The 13,946-nt window shown below is 63.9% G+C and overlaps 2 protein-coding genes across 12 annotated transcripts in view; one reads left to right on the top strand and one right to left on the bottom strand.

Annotated features, from left to right (window-relative positions):
• Positions 1 to 9,174, bottom strand: part of NOC2L (NOC2 like nucleolar associated transcriptional repressor) — a 17,275-nt gene extending 8,101 nt beyond the window's left edge. Inside the window, exons 1-11 of one of the 2 annotated variants that reach the window (XM_055261515.2) lie at positions 7,509 to 9,174; positions 7,223 to 7,375; positions 5,455 to 5,629; positions 5,247 to 5,378; positions 4,526 to 4,646; positions 4,354 to 4,444; positions 2,133 to 2,211; positions 1,910 to 2,020; positions 1,318 to 1,431; positions 562 to 750; positions 167 to 306 (exon numbers count right to left, since the gene is read on the bottom strand). In XM_055261515.2, the coding sequence (XP_055117490.1) occupies positions 167 to 306; positions 562 to 750; positions 1,318 to 1,431; positions 1,910 to 2,020; positions 2,133 to 2,211; positions 4,354 to 4,444; positions 4,526 to 4,646; positions 5,247 to 5,378; positions 5,455 to 5,629; positions 7,223 to 7,375; positions 7,509 to 7,534 (1,331 nt within the window). In that variant the 5' untranslated portion in view covers positions 7,535 to 9,174. The remainder of the gene's footprint in view (positions 1 to 166; positions 307 to 561; positions 751 to 1,317; positions 1,432 to 1,909; positions 2,021 to 2,132; positions 2,212 to 4,353; positions 4,445 to 4,525; positions 4,647 to 5,246; positions 5,379 to 5,454; positions 5,630 to 7,222; positions 7,376 to 7,508) is intronic. The other variant, XM_055261516.2, reaches the window with a different exon arrangement.
• On the top strand, positions 9,040 to 13,930 carry KLHL17 (kelch like family member 17). Of its 10 annotated transcripts, none has more exons than XM_055261518.2 (12): positions 9,040 to 9,174; positions 9,667 to 9,926; positions 10,003 to 10,124; positions 10,224 to 10,445; positions 10,744 to 10,860; positions 11,092 to 11,305; positions 11,497 to 11,641; positions 11,725 to 11,892; positions 12,315 to 12,403; positions 12,502 to 12,575; positions 12,744 to 12,925; positions 13,137 to 13,930. In XM_055261518.2, the coding sequence occupies exons 1-12, from the start codon at positions 9,068 to 9,070 to the stop codon at positions 13,363 to 13,365; spliced, it is 1,929 nt and encodes a 642-aa protein (XP_055117493.1). In that variant the 5' UTR covers positions 9,040 to 9,067; the 3' UTR covers positions 13,366 to 13,930. The 10 variants fall into 10 exon arrangements, 9 of the variants coding, with proteins under 9 accessions (XP_055117493.1, XP_055117492.1, XP_063487299.1 ...); XM_055261517.2 differs by having other exon boundaries at positions 10,675 to 10,860; XM_063631229.1 differs by having other exon boundaries at positions 10,744 to 11,305.
• Positions 13,931 to 13,946: the final 16 nt, after the last annotated feature.

Here is a 13,946-nt window from a genome sequence, read left to right as displayed (position 1 = left end):
GAGCATCTCCCCGTAGCAGGTACAGGGACCCCAGCCCTTCCTCAGGGACGGCCAGGACACAGACTCAGGCCCCAAGGCCCTGAACGCCAGAGGCACCACCCACACAGTCCCAGCAAATTTGCTTCTCCTGACCCTCCCGCACAACCCTGCCCACCCCACAACTCACTTGATACAGCCAATGATGACCTGGGCAAGCGGGTAGACCAAGGGCTGGAGGGCTTCGCTGGGACCCGCAGTGCTGAGGACCCGGCACCACAGGAAGAGGCAGTGCACGTACTGCCAGTTGTACACAGACTGGTACGTTTCCTGGTCAGACAGAACCACTTCAGCTACTGGCCAGGCTGACGCACATCCCTCCTGGTCCGGCACAGCAATCATTCCTCACCTCGCACACGGGGTCTCAACCCATCCACCCTTCCCCCACCTGCAAGGACCCACTGCACCAGGGTGCTGGGCTGTCTCCAGACGGGCTTCCGGGAGACCCAGGCCCTGCCTTGGGTCGGGCACCTGGGCTGCCCCACCCCATGCCCAGCATGAACCTGGAAAGGCCCCACCACACACCTTCTTGCGGGTGGTCATGGCATTGCGCAGGTGTATGGCGAGCTGGCGGATGTAGAGGAAGGCGTGCTGGTAGGCCACACCCGGCTCCAGGGCCAGCAGCTCCGTCAGCGTCCGCTGCATGAAACTGATGAAGGGGAGGGCACCAGGCGAGGTGAACTTGCAGTTCCTCACATACGTGATGTACATTTGCTGCGGAGGGACCCGCGTCAGAGCCACCTGGGATCAGGGCCATGCACCTCCACCGCCCACTCCAGGCCCCCCTGGGCCTTTCCCTCAGAGCTGGGCCTCAAGGAAGAGCCATAGCCCCTCGCACAGCCCCCACCCCCATGTGCCCACCAGCCTCAGGCCTGGGAGAAGCTGGGGCAGAAGCTCCTGCTGCACACTGGGCCTGTCTGGGGGCTGAGAGTCCCCACATGCAGGCCACCCATGGCATGGGGACGGGCAGTAGGACTGTACCCTGGCCATGGCCTCAGGTCCCAACACTCAGTGTCCTCCTCCAGCCAGGGAGGCCCTCACCTGGGGAAGTTGTGTGAAGCAGGGTCCAGGTGGGGCCCTGAGAAGGCCGAGGGCGCTCTTCCCTGCCCACCACCCCCAGGTGCTCTGTGGGACATCCGTGATCCAAGGGCCCGGGTCTGCTCAGAGCTGCAGTGCACGGCCCAGTGCAGGGGCACCAACCACAAAGGCAGCCTGCCCCACCCTTAGGCCGAGATTTCCAATGCAGATGCTGAGGGACACAGATGCAGGGCCCACCACTACCTTGAGGACGGGGCCGAGGAAAGTGTCCTTCTTGTGCCGGCAGACTCTGCTGAGGACCAGGAAAGCCAGCACCCGCAGGGACTCCTCCCCAGTGCTCCATACGACCACCATTCTCTGCGGAAGGTCAGACGTCACTGCTGGCCCCCTAGCCTCCTCAGTGGGGATGCCCCAGGGCCAGCACAGCCCTCCCCAGCCAGGAAAAGGCTCTCATGGCCACCAGCTCTTCCCAAAGCACCTCGGGGGAGCCCTGAGTTAGGAGCTCAGTTACAGAAGTGAACAGAACAGGTGCGTTGCTCCTCGTGAGAAGAGGACCATAAAAGTTTACCACGTCAGACACACCGACGTATGTGAGATCACACCAGGAAGAAGACACCACCGTGGCTTTGCTCACGGACTGAGCCACGCTGCCCAGGCAGGTGGGGGCTGCCTCAGGTGGGGGTGGGGGCCAGGTGCTTCTGTGGCCTCTCTAGCCAAGCGGAGCCAGTGGAGTGTGGGCACCACCTGTGCCCTGGCCAGGAGTGGGATGTGGCAGGGGTAGCCGCGTGGCCCCCCAACCCGATGACAGCCATGGGGAGGGGACTGGGCCACCCACCTTGAGCAGCATGCGGCACTGCTTGGGGAAGGTCAGGAAGCAGGACACCAGCACGCTGATGTGCCGCAGCACGGCTGCCAACACCGTCGTCTCCGCCAGACAGGACACCAGCTGAGGGCAGGAGGGGACAGTGAAGCCCCAAACCCATGCATTCCAGGATACAAAAAAGGACGAGACCACCGGACACAGCCAGGCCCCCGCGCCCTCCCCACCAGGACAGCACCTGTGTGACCGAGCCCAGGTATGCCTTGATGTCCACACGGAGCTTCCCCCAGAGCGGACTGCTAGACGGCTGCAGCATCCTGCAAAGACACCACCCATCCCTGTCTGGGAGGCCCCACGGCTCAGACGCGAGGCTGCTCAGCATGTGGCGCATGCCCTGGCCAGCACAGCCTCCACAACCCTGCAGAGACCCCCGTCTCTCCTCTCAAAAAAGCTCAGGGCCCTTACAGCTGGACAGACACGCGGGCTTAGCAGGACCCTCTCAAGGGCACTAGCCCCTTCTTCAGTGGCCTTAAACTCCTGTCTGCCCTGCCCAGGGTTGGCCACCTCCCTAAGAGTCCCCAGAAGTCCCAGCCTCCAACTCCCTCTCTCAGACGTAAACCTTTTCTAGGTCCCCTTGATCACATCCCCACCATGAGACCACACGAGGCCCCTAAGCCCAGCAGCTGGTACTCGGTGCCTCTGGGGTCTGCCAGGCACCACCAACTGCCGTAGACTGGTTTCCTTTGGCCCACATTTGCTGCACAAAGAAAAGAAAATCAGAGGGCAGGTGTGGAGGCTCACGCCAGTAGTCACTGCACTTTGGTTTGTTTTTTTTTTTTTTTTTTTTTTTTTGAGACGGAGTCTTGCTCTGTCGCCCAGGCTGGAGTGCAGTGGCGCAATCTCGGCTCACTGCAAGCTCCGCCTCCCGGGTTCACGCCATTCTCCTGCCTCAGCCTCTCCGAGTAGCTGGGACTACAGGCGCCCGCCACCACGCCCGGCTAATTTTTTGTATTTTTAGTAGAGACGGGGTTTCACCGTGGTCTCGATCTCCTGACCTCGTGATCTGCCCACCTCGGCCTCCCAAAGTGCTGGGATTACAAGCATGAGCCACCGCACCCGGCCTAGTCATTGCACTTTGGGAGGCCAAGGCAGGAGGATCAAACTCCAAGCCCAGGAGTTTGAGACCAGCCTGAACAACATAGTGAGATCCCGTCTCTACAAAAATATACAAAATACTCTCCAGGCCTGGTGGCGGAGTCCCAGTTACTTGGGAGGCTAAGGTGGGAGAATCACTTGAATCCAGAAGGTACGTGTTGCAGTGAGCTATGATCACTGCATTCCAGCCTGGGCGACAGAGCAAGATCCTATCTTGTAAGGAAAAAACAAAAAACAAAACAAAAAAACATTTACCAGCACCCACACAGTAGGCGCTCACTAAAGTCTGCTGAAGCACAGGAAGAACAAAGGGCAGGGCCCCAGAAAGACCCCCTGTCCTCGACCCTCCTCACACCTGTGCTGACGCTGGCTGCTGGACACCTGCAGCTGCCCACCCAGATCCAGGAGGCAGCCCTGCTCCCCAAGGCCTGACTCCCTCCGGTACAGCTGCTGCCTCACAGGGGTCCCTGACCTGGTGGCTCAGGCTGCAGTGCTTGCTGCTCCCCAATCGCTGCCTGTCCCTCCACTCCCATCTGCCAGCTTCCCTGTCCCCTTCGGACAGCACTGCCTTCATGTGGACATGGCTCTGCTCTATCCATCCAGCCCCGACCATTACCACCAGCCTGTCTCCTGAGCCGCTGTCTCCTGCCCCCAAGGTGCTGATGGCGAGGCCTCTCCCTTGGGTCTCCTTTCTTCCTTTGAGGGTGTCCTGGGGCAATTTCAACTCTAGGACTCCACTGACTCAAGGTCACATGGCTGCACGGCCCCAGAACCCCAGCGTGATCCATGCTCTATCAAATGCTTGGCTGTGCGTCTCTCTTCTCTGAAAACCCTCCACGGCCTTCTCTGCCCAATCTTCCTCTAAGAGGGAAGTTGAGGCCCTCAGGTTCTCAGCATTGATAAGGCCCCTGTCTACAGACATGCACAGCTCCAGGAAACAGGCCAGTCACAGTGCAGAGGTCAAGGAGCATGGACAGGACTTACAAGTCTTTACGAAGGGGAAGAGAGCAAGAACCCTAACCTGGGAAAATCTGAGAGCAAAGGCAGCTGCACACTCCACACTGTCTGAGACCGAGCAGACAGCTTCCCTTTCCAGGAACGAAAGAAGGTGGGGCCGCTCCAACTGGCCCCAAGTGCCCAGCCTCTCCCAAGGGTCCCTCGTGCCCCACTGCCTTCTCAGGGTCTCCGAGAAGAGCCTGGCTCTGTTGCCACGTCTCTGTCCTGGCCACAGGGCCTCTGGCTTCTCCTGTATGTGGTCCCGACCCACCTTCCACCCCACCCCCCTTCCCCACCTCCCGTCTTACCTGCTGCTGTCCTTTGCCGCCTTTCCAAACAGCAGCTTCTGGAGACAGCCAATAAGGTCTCTGATGCAGAAGGTAACCAGAGCATTGAACACTGCAACGAAAAGGCCTGGATGTACTCACGGGATAGAGAACGCAACAGACAGCCTGGATGCCAAGCTCCCCCCGAGCTCACCAGCGCTGTCCGTGACCTGGAATTTGTTGGCCTCAGCACTTTCCTGGTCCCCTTGGGTGGTGGCCACAGCTGCTCGGAACGCCTGTACCACTTCATGGAACAGCTTTGGAGTGAGGCGTTGCTGAAGGAGCCAAGAGTACCAGGGGCGTCAGGGGAGCTGAGACTGCACTCGGCAGAGTAGAAACGGCGGCCCCAGAGAAAGGCACCCCCACCCCACCCTCAGACATAGGGCAGAGGTTGGGGGGGGGTGGGGCACAGAGCCTCATACTGATAACAAAAATGCAAACAAAGTCTAGAATTCTCTGGGAAGGGGAGGGAGTCTAGCTCAGGAGCCCCAGGGAAAGGACTGGGAGTGCCATCTCCAGGTGGTATCCGGAGCTCTCCCTATCCTTGTCCCTGGAAAAACCACTGTGACAGGCTCAAAGGACCCCAGCTCCACCAACCAACAAAAGCAGACAATCCATCCCACCCACAGCGGGGCTGACTTTGGGGAGTGGGGCGCCGACGAAGCCCCTGGAAATCTACCCAAGGGTGAACACACAGTCCTGGGGCAACCAAGCAAGCAGGAGGAGCAACGTGTAGTCACTTGCGCCGAAGAGGGCTCCAGCGTGCCCTGAGTGGAGAAGAGCTCCTCCCACCAGCACAGCCTCAGGCACCTCAGGTGAGGCAAGGCCAGATTTCTGCCTGGGCACCCGGCTGCCCGCCCCTCACTGCTGCTCACCTTTGCTGCCTGCTTCCATCTCTCAACCATGGCGAGGGTCACAGGAACACAATTCTTCGTCCCCTTCAGCCCTCTGGGGACTCTGTCCCCATCGTCCCCGCCCTCCACTCCATCCTCCTCCTCACTGGCTTCCTGCACAGAAAGGCTGAGCTGAAGGAGAGTGTAGAGGCCACAAGTGCCCCCACTCTGGTGTGGCCCATGCCCTCACCTCCAGCACATCTGGCAGGGAGTGGAACGGCTCCTCTTCCTCCTCAGAGCTGTCCGAGTCGCTGAAGTTTAGCAGGCTCTGGTCATTCTCCTGCAGGAACTTGTAGAACTCGGGGTCTCTGTCCTTCAGCCGAGAAAGCTGGTCTTTGTGCTCAGAGGCACGGCCTTTACGCCGGCTGAGAAGGCAGAAGTCAGTGACCCCAGTGGGAAGTGGAAGTAGAGGGGGCGGGGAGTGGCCTACAGGATCAGTCTACTCCCTTCACAAGGGTTACCAACAAGCAAGGCAGGACGATTGCCAGGAAGTACAGACCCATCTCTCCTACCCAACAGTCTCTACAACACACGCCCAAACACACTACACAGGCCCCCCAGCCACGGTCTTCCCCGGACTTGCTGCGCCCGCGCCCTGCTCTACACAGGCCCCCCAACCGCGGTCTTCCCCGGACTTGCTGTGCCTGCGCCCTGCTCTAGGACCCCCAGCCGCGGTCTCCCCTGAACTTGCTGCGCCTGCGCCCTGCTCTACAGAGGACCCCCAGCCGCGGTCTTCCCCGGACTTGCTGTGCCTGCGCCCTGCTCTAGGACCCCCAGTCGCGGTCTTCCCCAGACTTGCTGTGCCTGCGCCGTGCGCTACTTTGCCTGATGGTGGCTTCACCCTTCCAGGGGCTCAGACTAAAGGCAAATCTCTGTCTCTAATACCCAGCATGCAACTTGTCATCAGATCTCATCAGCAACACCTTCAAAACCATTCGTGTCTCCTCTCAAACCACCACATAGTTCAACTCTCAGTTAATATAAGGTCTGTTTCCACCCTTGCCACCTACAAGGCACTCCACCGCTCAAACCCAGAAGTAACTCCCTGTTTTACGAGGCAATCTTATGACGGTCTACGGCACCTGGCTCTTCATCACCCTTCTGGGCTCATCTACCGCTACTCACCCCCTCACTCCTGCCACGTTTACCTCTGCACTCTCCCCAAATGCTCCCACTGCAAGGCCTTTGCTGTTTCTGCTGCCTGAAATCCCAAGACACGCTTCCCCTACTGTCCGTGTGGCCTCCTTGCTCGAGGTCTTTATTCAGACATCATCTTCTCAAACAGCCACCTCCACTTTTTTTATTTTTGTTTTGCTCAGACGGAATCTCACTCTGTCGCCCAGGCTGGAGTGCAGTGGCGCAATCTCCACTCACCGCAACCTCCGCCTCCCGGGTTCAAGCGATTCTCCTGCCTCAGCCTCCCGAGTAGCTGGGATTACAGGTGCCCACCACGCCCGGCTAATTGGGATTTCTCCGTGCTGGTCAGGCTGGTCTCGCATTCCTAACCTCAGGTGATCTGCCCGCCTCGGCCTCCCAAAGTGCTGGCATTACAGGCGTGAGCCACCGCGCCCAGCCTCCGCTCCTTCTAACAGACCAACTCGACTCCCCTGCAACTATCTCTCCAGCCCCTCTGTCCTTCCTTTCCCTCCCCAGCACTTATCTGTCTTCTACCGAACTGCAGGCGGTGATTTCACCCAAGAACGTGAGAGCTCTCCTAGATCGGGAAGAGACTTTTGCAGAACTCACCAACATACGCTGCCTCCCTAGGACAGGGTTATGGCACGGAACAGGAGCTCAGTAAACATCGGATGAAAGAGTAAGTTAAGCTGAAAGGACTGGGGGGTAGAGGTCGGAGATCCTTAGGCCTTGGCCCTCAGACCCCAGGCGAGGTCAGCAACCTTGTGGCGCGGTGGGACAGGACAAGCAAGGAGGTTCTGCTCACGCATGTCCCCACTCACCTGGCCGAGGGGCTCCCGCCCGGCTCATCCGGACTCCGGGCAGCCTCGCGTGCCTCCCGCGTCTCCGCTTCTGGGGAGTTTTCGGACTCGGATTCGGACTCGGAGTCAAAGCCCGAAGCTAGGAACTCGTCCACCGTCAGCTCCGCCAGGCGCCTGCGGGTCACGCAGGAGTCACAGCTGCCCGCAGGCCCAGCTCGCCCCAGCCCCGCTGAGAGGAGCAAGAAAAGCCCCCTTGGATACAGACACCCACCGGGAGGCCAAACCGGCCCTCGCACCCGCTGCTTACCTCTTGCGGCTCCGCGCAGCTGCCATGACACCAGCCCGCAGCGTGCGCCCCACTTCCGGCCCCAGAATGCCGCGCGGCTGCGCACTTCCGCCGTCCAGGCCCCGCCCCGCCGCGCCACGCCCAGCCAAGTGGCTCTACGGTTCTCCGACCGCAGCGCCGGCGGCCTCAGGGCGGGAGGGCGCGTTCGCGTGCTCGGTTGCGGGCAGCCCCGGTGGGGCCCAGATGCGCCTCCTGCTCGGCGCCCGGCTCCGTAGGACGCGGCGACGCCGGTGTCCTCCCCGGGGAAGAGAGACCAGGAGTCCCGCCGCGCCCGCAGCCCACCCGGCGCTCCGAGGGCACGCGCTTGCGAGGACGCCAGGCTGCGACGGCGGGGCCCCTATGCAAAGAGCTCTCACAAATCAACAATAAAAAGCAGACGGTCCAGTAGAAAACGCGAGGGGCGGTGGGAACCGCACTGATGTCGGCAGCTCGACAAAAGACGGGCGACCCGAGGGCCAGGCTGGCTTCGCCTCGGATCCGCGGAGACCGGGCCAGCGCCACGAACACCACGCAGGGCGCTCCCCGTCCACGGCCCTCTGGGTACAGACGGCGGCCCTTCTCGGGGACGCCGCACGGGGCGAAGGCAGTGGGGAGGCCGGCGCCTTCCTTCCCGCTACCAGCCTGACACCCGGGCCCCCAGGCCTGGACAGCCAGACCCCGCGACAAGGGCGCCGCGGGGCGCAGGCGCGGCTCCCCCAGCCCTGGCGCTGAAGGGGCGCGTGAGGCGGACGCGGGCGGAGTGGCCTCGGGATCCCATTCGGCCTCTTGGTGCCGCGGGGCCCCGGGGCTCCCTGGAGAAGAGCAAGTTAGGGGGTCGGGGGAGCGGGGAGTCCTACGACTCCACCTGGCTACCGTGGAGTCCTACGACCCCGTGACTAGCATGCTTCCGGGGGAAGAGGAGGGCAAAACTTGGGGGGGGCCTAGGAGGAGAGAGAGGGCGAGGCTTAGGGGGGCTCCTCGGAGGAGGAGGGCGAGGCTTAGGGGGGCTTCTCGGGGGAGGAGGGCGAGGCCTGGGGGGCTCCTCGGAGGAAGAGAGCGAGGCTTAGGGGGGGCTCCTCGGAGGAGGGCGAGGCTTAGGGGGGCTTCCCTGGGGAGGAGGAGGGGGAGGCCTGGGGGGCTTCCTGGAGGAGGAGGAAGGCGAGGCCTAGGGGGGCTTCTCGGAGGAGAAGGACGAGGCCTGTGGAGGGCTTCTTGGAGGAGGAGAGCAAGGCCTGGGGGGCTTCCCGGAGGAGGAGGGCTAGGCCGGGGGCTTCCCGGAGGAAGAGGAGGGTGGGGCCTGGGGGGCTTCTCGGAGGAGGCGGCGGACCCGGGTGCAGCGCTGGAAGGATCCGCTTCCAACGTCTAGTCCCCGAAGCCTCTCGGGAGGCGGGGCGGGCGGCGCCGAGAAACAGCGGCTGCGGGCGGGAGCGGCGGGAGTGAGCGACACGGCGCGGGCCGCCACCGCCGAGCAGCCCTCCGGCAGTCTCCGCATCCGTTCGCCCGCGCGTCCTCCGCGAATCGGCGGCGGGTCCGGCAGCCGAATGCAGCCCCGCAGCGAGCGCCCGGCCGGCAGGACGCAGAGCCCGGAGCACGGCAGCCCGGGGCCTGGGCCCGAGGCGCCGCCGCCGCCACCGCCGCAGCCGCCGGCGTGAGTGGGCGGGGGTCGGGGCGCGGGGGGCGGCCTCGGGACCTGCCCGGCCCCCGCCCTCACGTCTGCTCGCAGAAGGGGCGGGGGCTTCTCCCGAGGGTCCGGGGAGGTCGGGACTCAGGTGCGGAGGCGGGGTCGGCCCGGAGTGGGTTCCCCACCTGCGCCCCGCGCGCCCAGGACGCCGCTCCCGCTGCGGGCCCGAGAGGGCGGCTAGGGACGTGGAGGAGCTGAGCTCGTGGGGGCGCCGGGGAGCGGGGCCGGGCGCGGGGCTCTGCTCGCGGCTCTGACGACGCCCGGGGGAGCAGGGGCGCAGCACAGGCCTGGACACGGCGCGCTCCGGGGCGGGGGTCCTTGGCGGAGGTCAGGCGAGGGCTGCCGGCGCCCCCGTCGCACCAGCGACTGGGTCCCCGCGGGCTGCCCGGGCTCCCCAGAGGCTCCAGAGCGGGCGGGCAGCTCCCGCGGGGCGAAGCCTGACCCGCCCGCCTCCTGCAGACCCGAGGCAGAGCGCACGCGGCCCCGGCAGGCTCGGCCCGCAGCCCCCATGGAGGGAGCCGTGCAGCTGCTGAGCCGCGAGGGCCACAGCGTGTCCCACAATTCCAAGCGGCACTACCACGATGCCTTCGTGGCCATGAGCCGCATGCGCCAGCGCGGCCTCCTGTGCGACATCGTCCTGCACGTGGCCGCCAAGGAGATCCGTGCGCACAAAGTGGTGCTGGCCTCCTGCAGCCCGTACTTCCACGCCATGTTCACAAGCAAGTACCAGCCTGCGCGGCGCTGGGGGCTCCGTGGGTCCCTCGGGTCAGCCCCTCTGACCCGCTGTCCCCGCAGATGAGATGAGCGAGAGCCGCCAGACCCACGTGACGCTGCACGACATCGATCCTCAGGCATTGGACCAGCTGGTGCAGTTTGCGTACACGGCTGAGATCGTGGTGGGCGAGGGCAACGTGCAGGTGAGGTTCCCTCACCCAGATCCGGGTGAAGGCCTCGCACCCAGATCCCGCTGCCCCCCCACCCTGTGTCTCCCTCACCCGCCTCTCGGTGCCCCGTAGACTCTGCTCCCAGCCGCCAGTCTCCTGCAGCTGAATGGCGTCCGAGACGCCTGCTGCAAGTTCCTACTGAGTCAGCTCGACCCCTCCAACTGCCTGGGCATCCGGGGCTTTGCCGATGCGCACTCCTGCAGCGACCTGCTCAAGGCCGCCCACAGGTACGTGCTGCAGCACTTCGTGGACGTGGCCAAGACCGAGGAGTTTATGCTGCTGCCCCTGAAACAGGTAACAGCTGGCGGGCCCAGCCCTCGCCCCCCACCCCACCCCAGTCTTTGCCTTTGACTCCCGACCCCATTTTGTGCCTGATACAGCCCCACCCACAATCCTTAGTGCCTGTTGTGGGTCCACAAGACCTTCCTGGATCCAGGCCCCCCAGGAGCCTCGTCAGTGGCTCCTGACTCTCGGCCCCTCCCAGTATGAACACTCAGCCCCCACCCTCAATCCTCCCTCCTAGGCATCCTCAGGGCTCCCTGGGCCCACAGGACCCTCCCCAGATCTCAGGTCTGAGGACCCCCACCCCCAGGTGCTGGAACTGGTCTCTAGCGACAGCCTGAACGTGCCTTCCGAGGAGGAGGTCTACCGAGCCGTCCTGAGCTGGGTGAAACATGACGTGGACGCCCGCAGGCAGCATGTCCCACGGGTGAGGCGCGGCCCCGGGGGCTCCCACAGCATCCAGGAGGGCGTGCAGGTGGCTGAGGGCCTGGTGCACCCTGACCTTGCCCGAGTTCAGGGAGTCCGTGGGGGTGATGCCCCCACCTGTCTGAAGAAGAATCCGTCACACAGGTGGTACGGGCATCTGGGGGGTTATCTCAGCCCTGATGCCCAGCGTGCCCGAGGGTCCCGCCTGACCTTGGCGTTCCCTGCACCCCAGCTCATGAAGTGTGTGCGGCTGCCCCTGCTGAGCCGCGACTTCCTGCTGGGCCACGTGGATGCCGAGAGCCTGGTGAGGCACCACCCTGACTGCAAGGACCTCCTCATCGAGGCTCTGAAGTTCCACCTGCTGCCCGAGCAGAGGGGCGTCCTAGGCACCAGTCGCACGCGTCCCCGGCGCTGCGAGGGGGCCGGGCCTGTGCTTTTTGCTGTGGGTATGGCCCCCCGCCCGTTTCCCTTCTGCCCTGTGCCTTCTACTCCCCACCAGCATAAGCGTACCCCACCTGTGCCAGTCAGGTCCTGACCTGCCCCTCCGCCCCTCCATCCAGGGGCCTCTCCAGGAGCCCGGGGTGTGGCCCAGCAGTGGGATCCACTCATGAGTCCCGTCTCCACCTGCCCTCCCCAGGCGGCGGGAGCCTGTTTGCCATCCACGGAGACTGTGAGGCCTACGACACACGCACCGACCGCTGGCACGTGGTGGCCTCCATGTCCACGCGCCGGGCCCGGGTGGGAGTGGCTGCGGTGGGGAACCGGCTGTATGCTGTGGGCGGGTAAGCCTGGAGGCTGGACTTGGGTCGGGTCTCGCACGTGCCCACCAGGCCAGTCCTGACCTGCAGTGGGTTAATTCTGCTAGCTATGACGGGACCTCAGACCTGGCTACGGTGGAGTCCTACGACCCCGTGACTAACACGTGGCAGCCGGAGGTGTCCATGGGCACAAGGCGAAGCTGCCTGGGTGTGGCCGCCTTGCACGGACTCCTGTACTCGGCCGGCGGCTATGACGGGGCCTCCTGCCTGAACAGGTAGTAGTTGGGGTTGGGGCTCCAGTGGCTTTGTAGGGTTCAACCGCAGGAGGCAAGTTTGTGTCACCACCACGGAGGTCATATCTGATGAGGTGTTAAAGGGGGTGATCCACAAGGCCGTTTCACCCCAGGCCACGGCCACACTGGGCCTGAACTCCTGGCTTTGCTGCCCCAGTGCCCTTTCCTCTCTGGGGTCCTTACCCCCAGTCCAGAGGCTGGGCCCAGGTGGGTGTGCGCCCAGGGTTGTTCAGGCAGCCAGGTTCCTGTGCCCACCAGCGGGCGCTGCCTGGTAGGACTTTGCGGTCTGAGTCTCTCTGACTCCTAGGGTAAGATTTCAGCCATTCTGCTGGGGAGGGCAGGTTCTGGGGCCGGGACGCCTTTCTGTCTCCGCTGAGCTGTGGCGGCGGTCCTGGTGCCCACAGTGCCGAACGCTACGACCCCCTGACCGGAACGTGGACGTCCGTCGCTGCCATGAGCACCCGGAGGCGCTATGTGCGAGTGGCCACGCTTGGTGGGTGATGGGGCCTGCCTGGGGGGCATCCCCACCTTCCCCCACCCTGGAGATCCCACTCCCAGCAGGAGTGCCACGGGTATGTTGACTTCCCGCAGATGGGAACCTGTATGCCGTGGGCGGCTACGACAGCTCCTCACACCTGGCCACTGTGGAGAAGTATGAGCCCCAGGTGCATAGTGCACCCCTCCTGGCCACCCCCTCCCGTGCGCCGCGGGGCCCTCCTCCCTCTGGTTACCCACGTCCCACCCATTCCTGACACCCCACCCTGGAGTCGGGGCTGCAGCAGAGGAGGGATGCCCGTGGCGGGTCTGCGTCCAGCCCACGCCCTCACCCTCAGGTGAACGTGTGGTCACCCGTGGCGTCCATGCTGAGCCGGCGCAGCTCAGCGGGTGTGGCCGTGCTGGAGGGTGCCCTGTACGTGGCAGGGGGCAACGATGGCACCAGCTGCCTCAACTCGGTAGAGAGATACAGTCCAAAGGCTGGAGCCTGGGAGAGCGTGGCGCCAATGAATATCCGCAGGTTCGCAGTGGGGCTACGGGGAGGGGGGCGCAGGTCCACAGTGGGGCTGTGCTGCGGGGAGCGGGGCGCGGGTCCGCAGTAGGGATGTGCTGTGGGGAGGGAGTTCTCCCCACCTTAGCGGGCATGTCCCACCCCCCACCCTTTCTCGTGGCGTGGCCCCTCCCCCCTCATCCCTTCCTGCAGCCAGGGGCTCACCCTGCCTTTCCCCCAGGAGCACGCATGACCTGGTGGCCATGGATGGCTGGCTGTATGCCGTGGGGGGTAACGACGGTAGCTCCAGCCTCAACTCCATCGAGAAGTACAACCCGAGGACCAACAAGTGGGTGGCCGCATCCTGCATGTTCACACGGCGCAGCAGTGTGGGCGTGGCGGTGCTGGAGCTGCTCAACTTCCCGCCGCCATCGTCGCCCACGCTGTCTGTGTCCTCCACCAGCCTCTGACCCACCCACCACCAGAGGCCTGCAGCCTCCCACATGCCTTAAGGGGGCCGTGGCCCCCACCAGGGACGTCCTGCGCCATCCGTTCACGTCTCTGTGTCCATTCCTTTATGTCTGTAGTTGTTTATTTAGTTATTTATCTTATTTATTCAGGGGTGAGCAGTGCTGTGGCCGCCCGTTTATACCATTAGCGTCTGGCCCTCCTGCGTGTCCTGCCCTCCACTGCCTGCATGGGGGGCAGCGGGGAGTGAGGGGGCAGCGGGGAGTGACCAGGTGGGGGCCTCGCCACCCCAGGGCCATTGCCTGCTCGGACCCTGCAGGCTGCGGAGCAAGAGGCCCTGGGTCTCTCCAAGCAGCTGCAGACCCCAGCTCGAATTTTGCACACGGCCCTCGCACACGGCGAGGTCCCAGGAAGGGTGGGGAGCAAGTGTCCTTCCTGTCGTCGTCTGCCGTGTGCCATCTTTCCTGGATCTTGTAGTGGGTGCACAGGTGTGCACTCGGACCCCACACAGCAATACGAGCCCAACTTGAACAATAAACACATTTCTGGGGCTCCTCAGGCTGAGCATCTCTCTCTGGCTTTC

Source organism: Symphalangus syndactylus, chromosome 22, assembly GCF_028878055.3.
Source record: "Symphalangus syndactylus isolate Jambi chromosome 22, NHGRI_mSymSyn1-v2.1_pri, whole genome shotgun sequence".
NCBI lineage: Eukaryota > Metazoa > Chordata > Mammalia > Primates > Hylobatidae > Symphalangus > Symphalangus syndactylus.
Note: the sequence above shows the minus strand (reverse complement) of the source record. Positions and strands in the feature narration are given on the sequence as shown.

Bases quoted from the DNA above. Each gene is read 5' to 3' on its own strand.
- KLHL17 (XM_063631228.1), top strand. From the start codon at position 9,068: ATGCAGCCCCGCAGCGAGCGCCCGGCCGGCAGGACGCAGAGCCCGGAG. The intron at 9,175-9,666 runs GTGAGTGGGCGG...CGCCTCCTGCAG, and splicing joins CCACCGCCGCAGCCGCCGGC to ACCCGAGGCAGAGCGCACGC. The intron at 9,927-10,002 runs GCAAGTACCAGC...CTGTCCCCGCAG, and splicing joins CTTCCACGCCATGTTCACAA to ATGAGATGAGCGAGAGCCGC.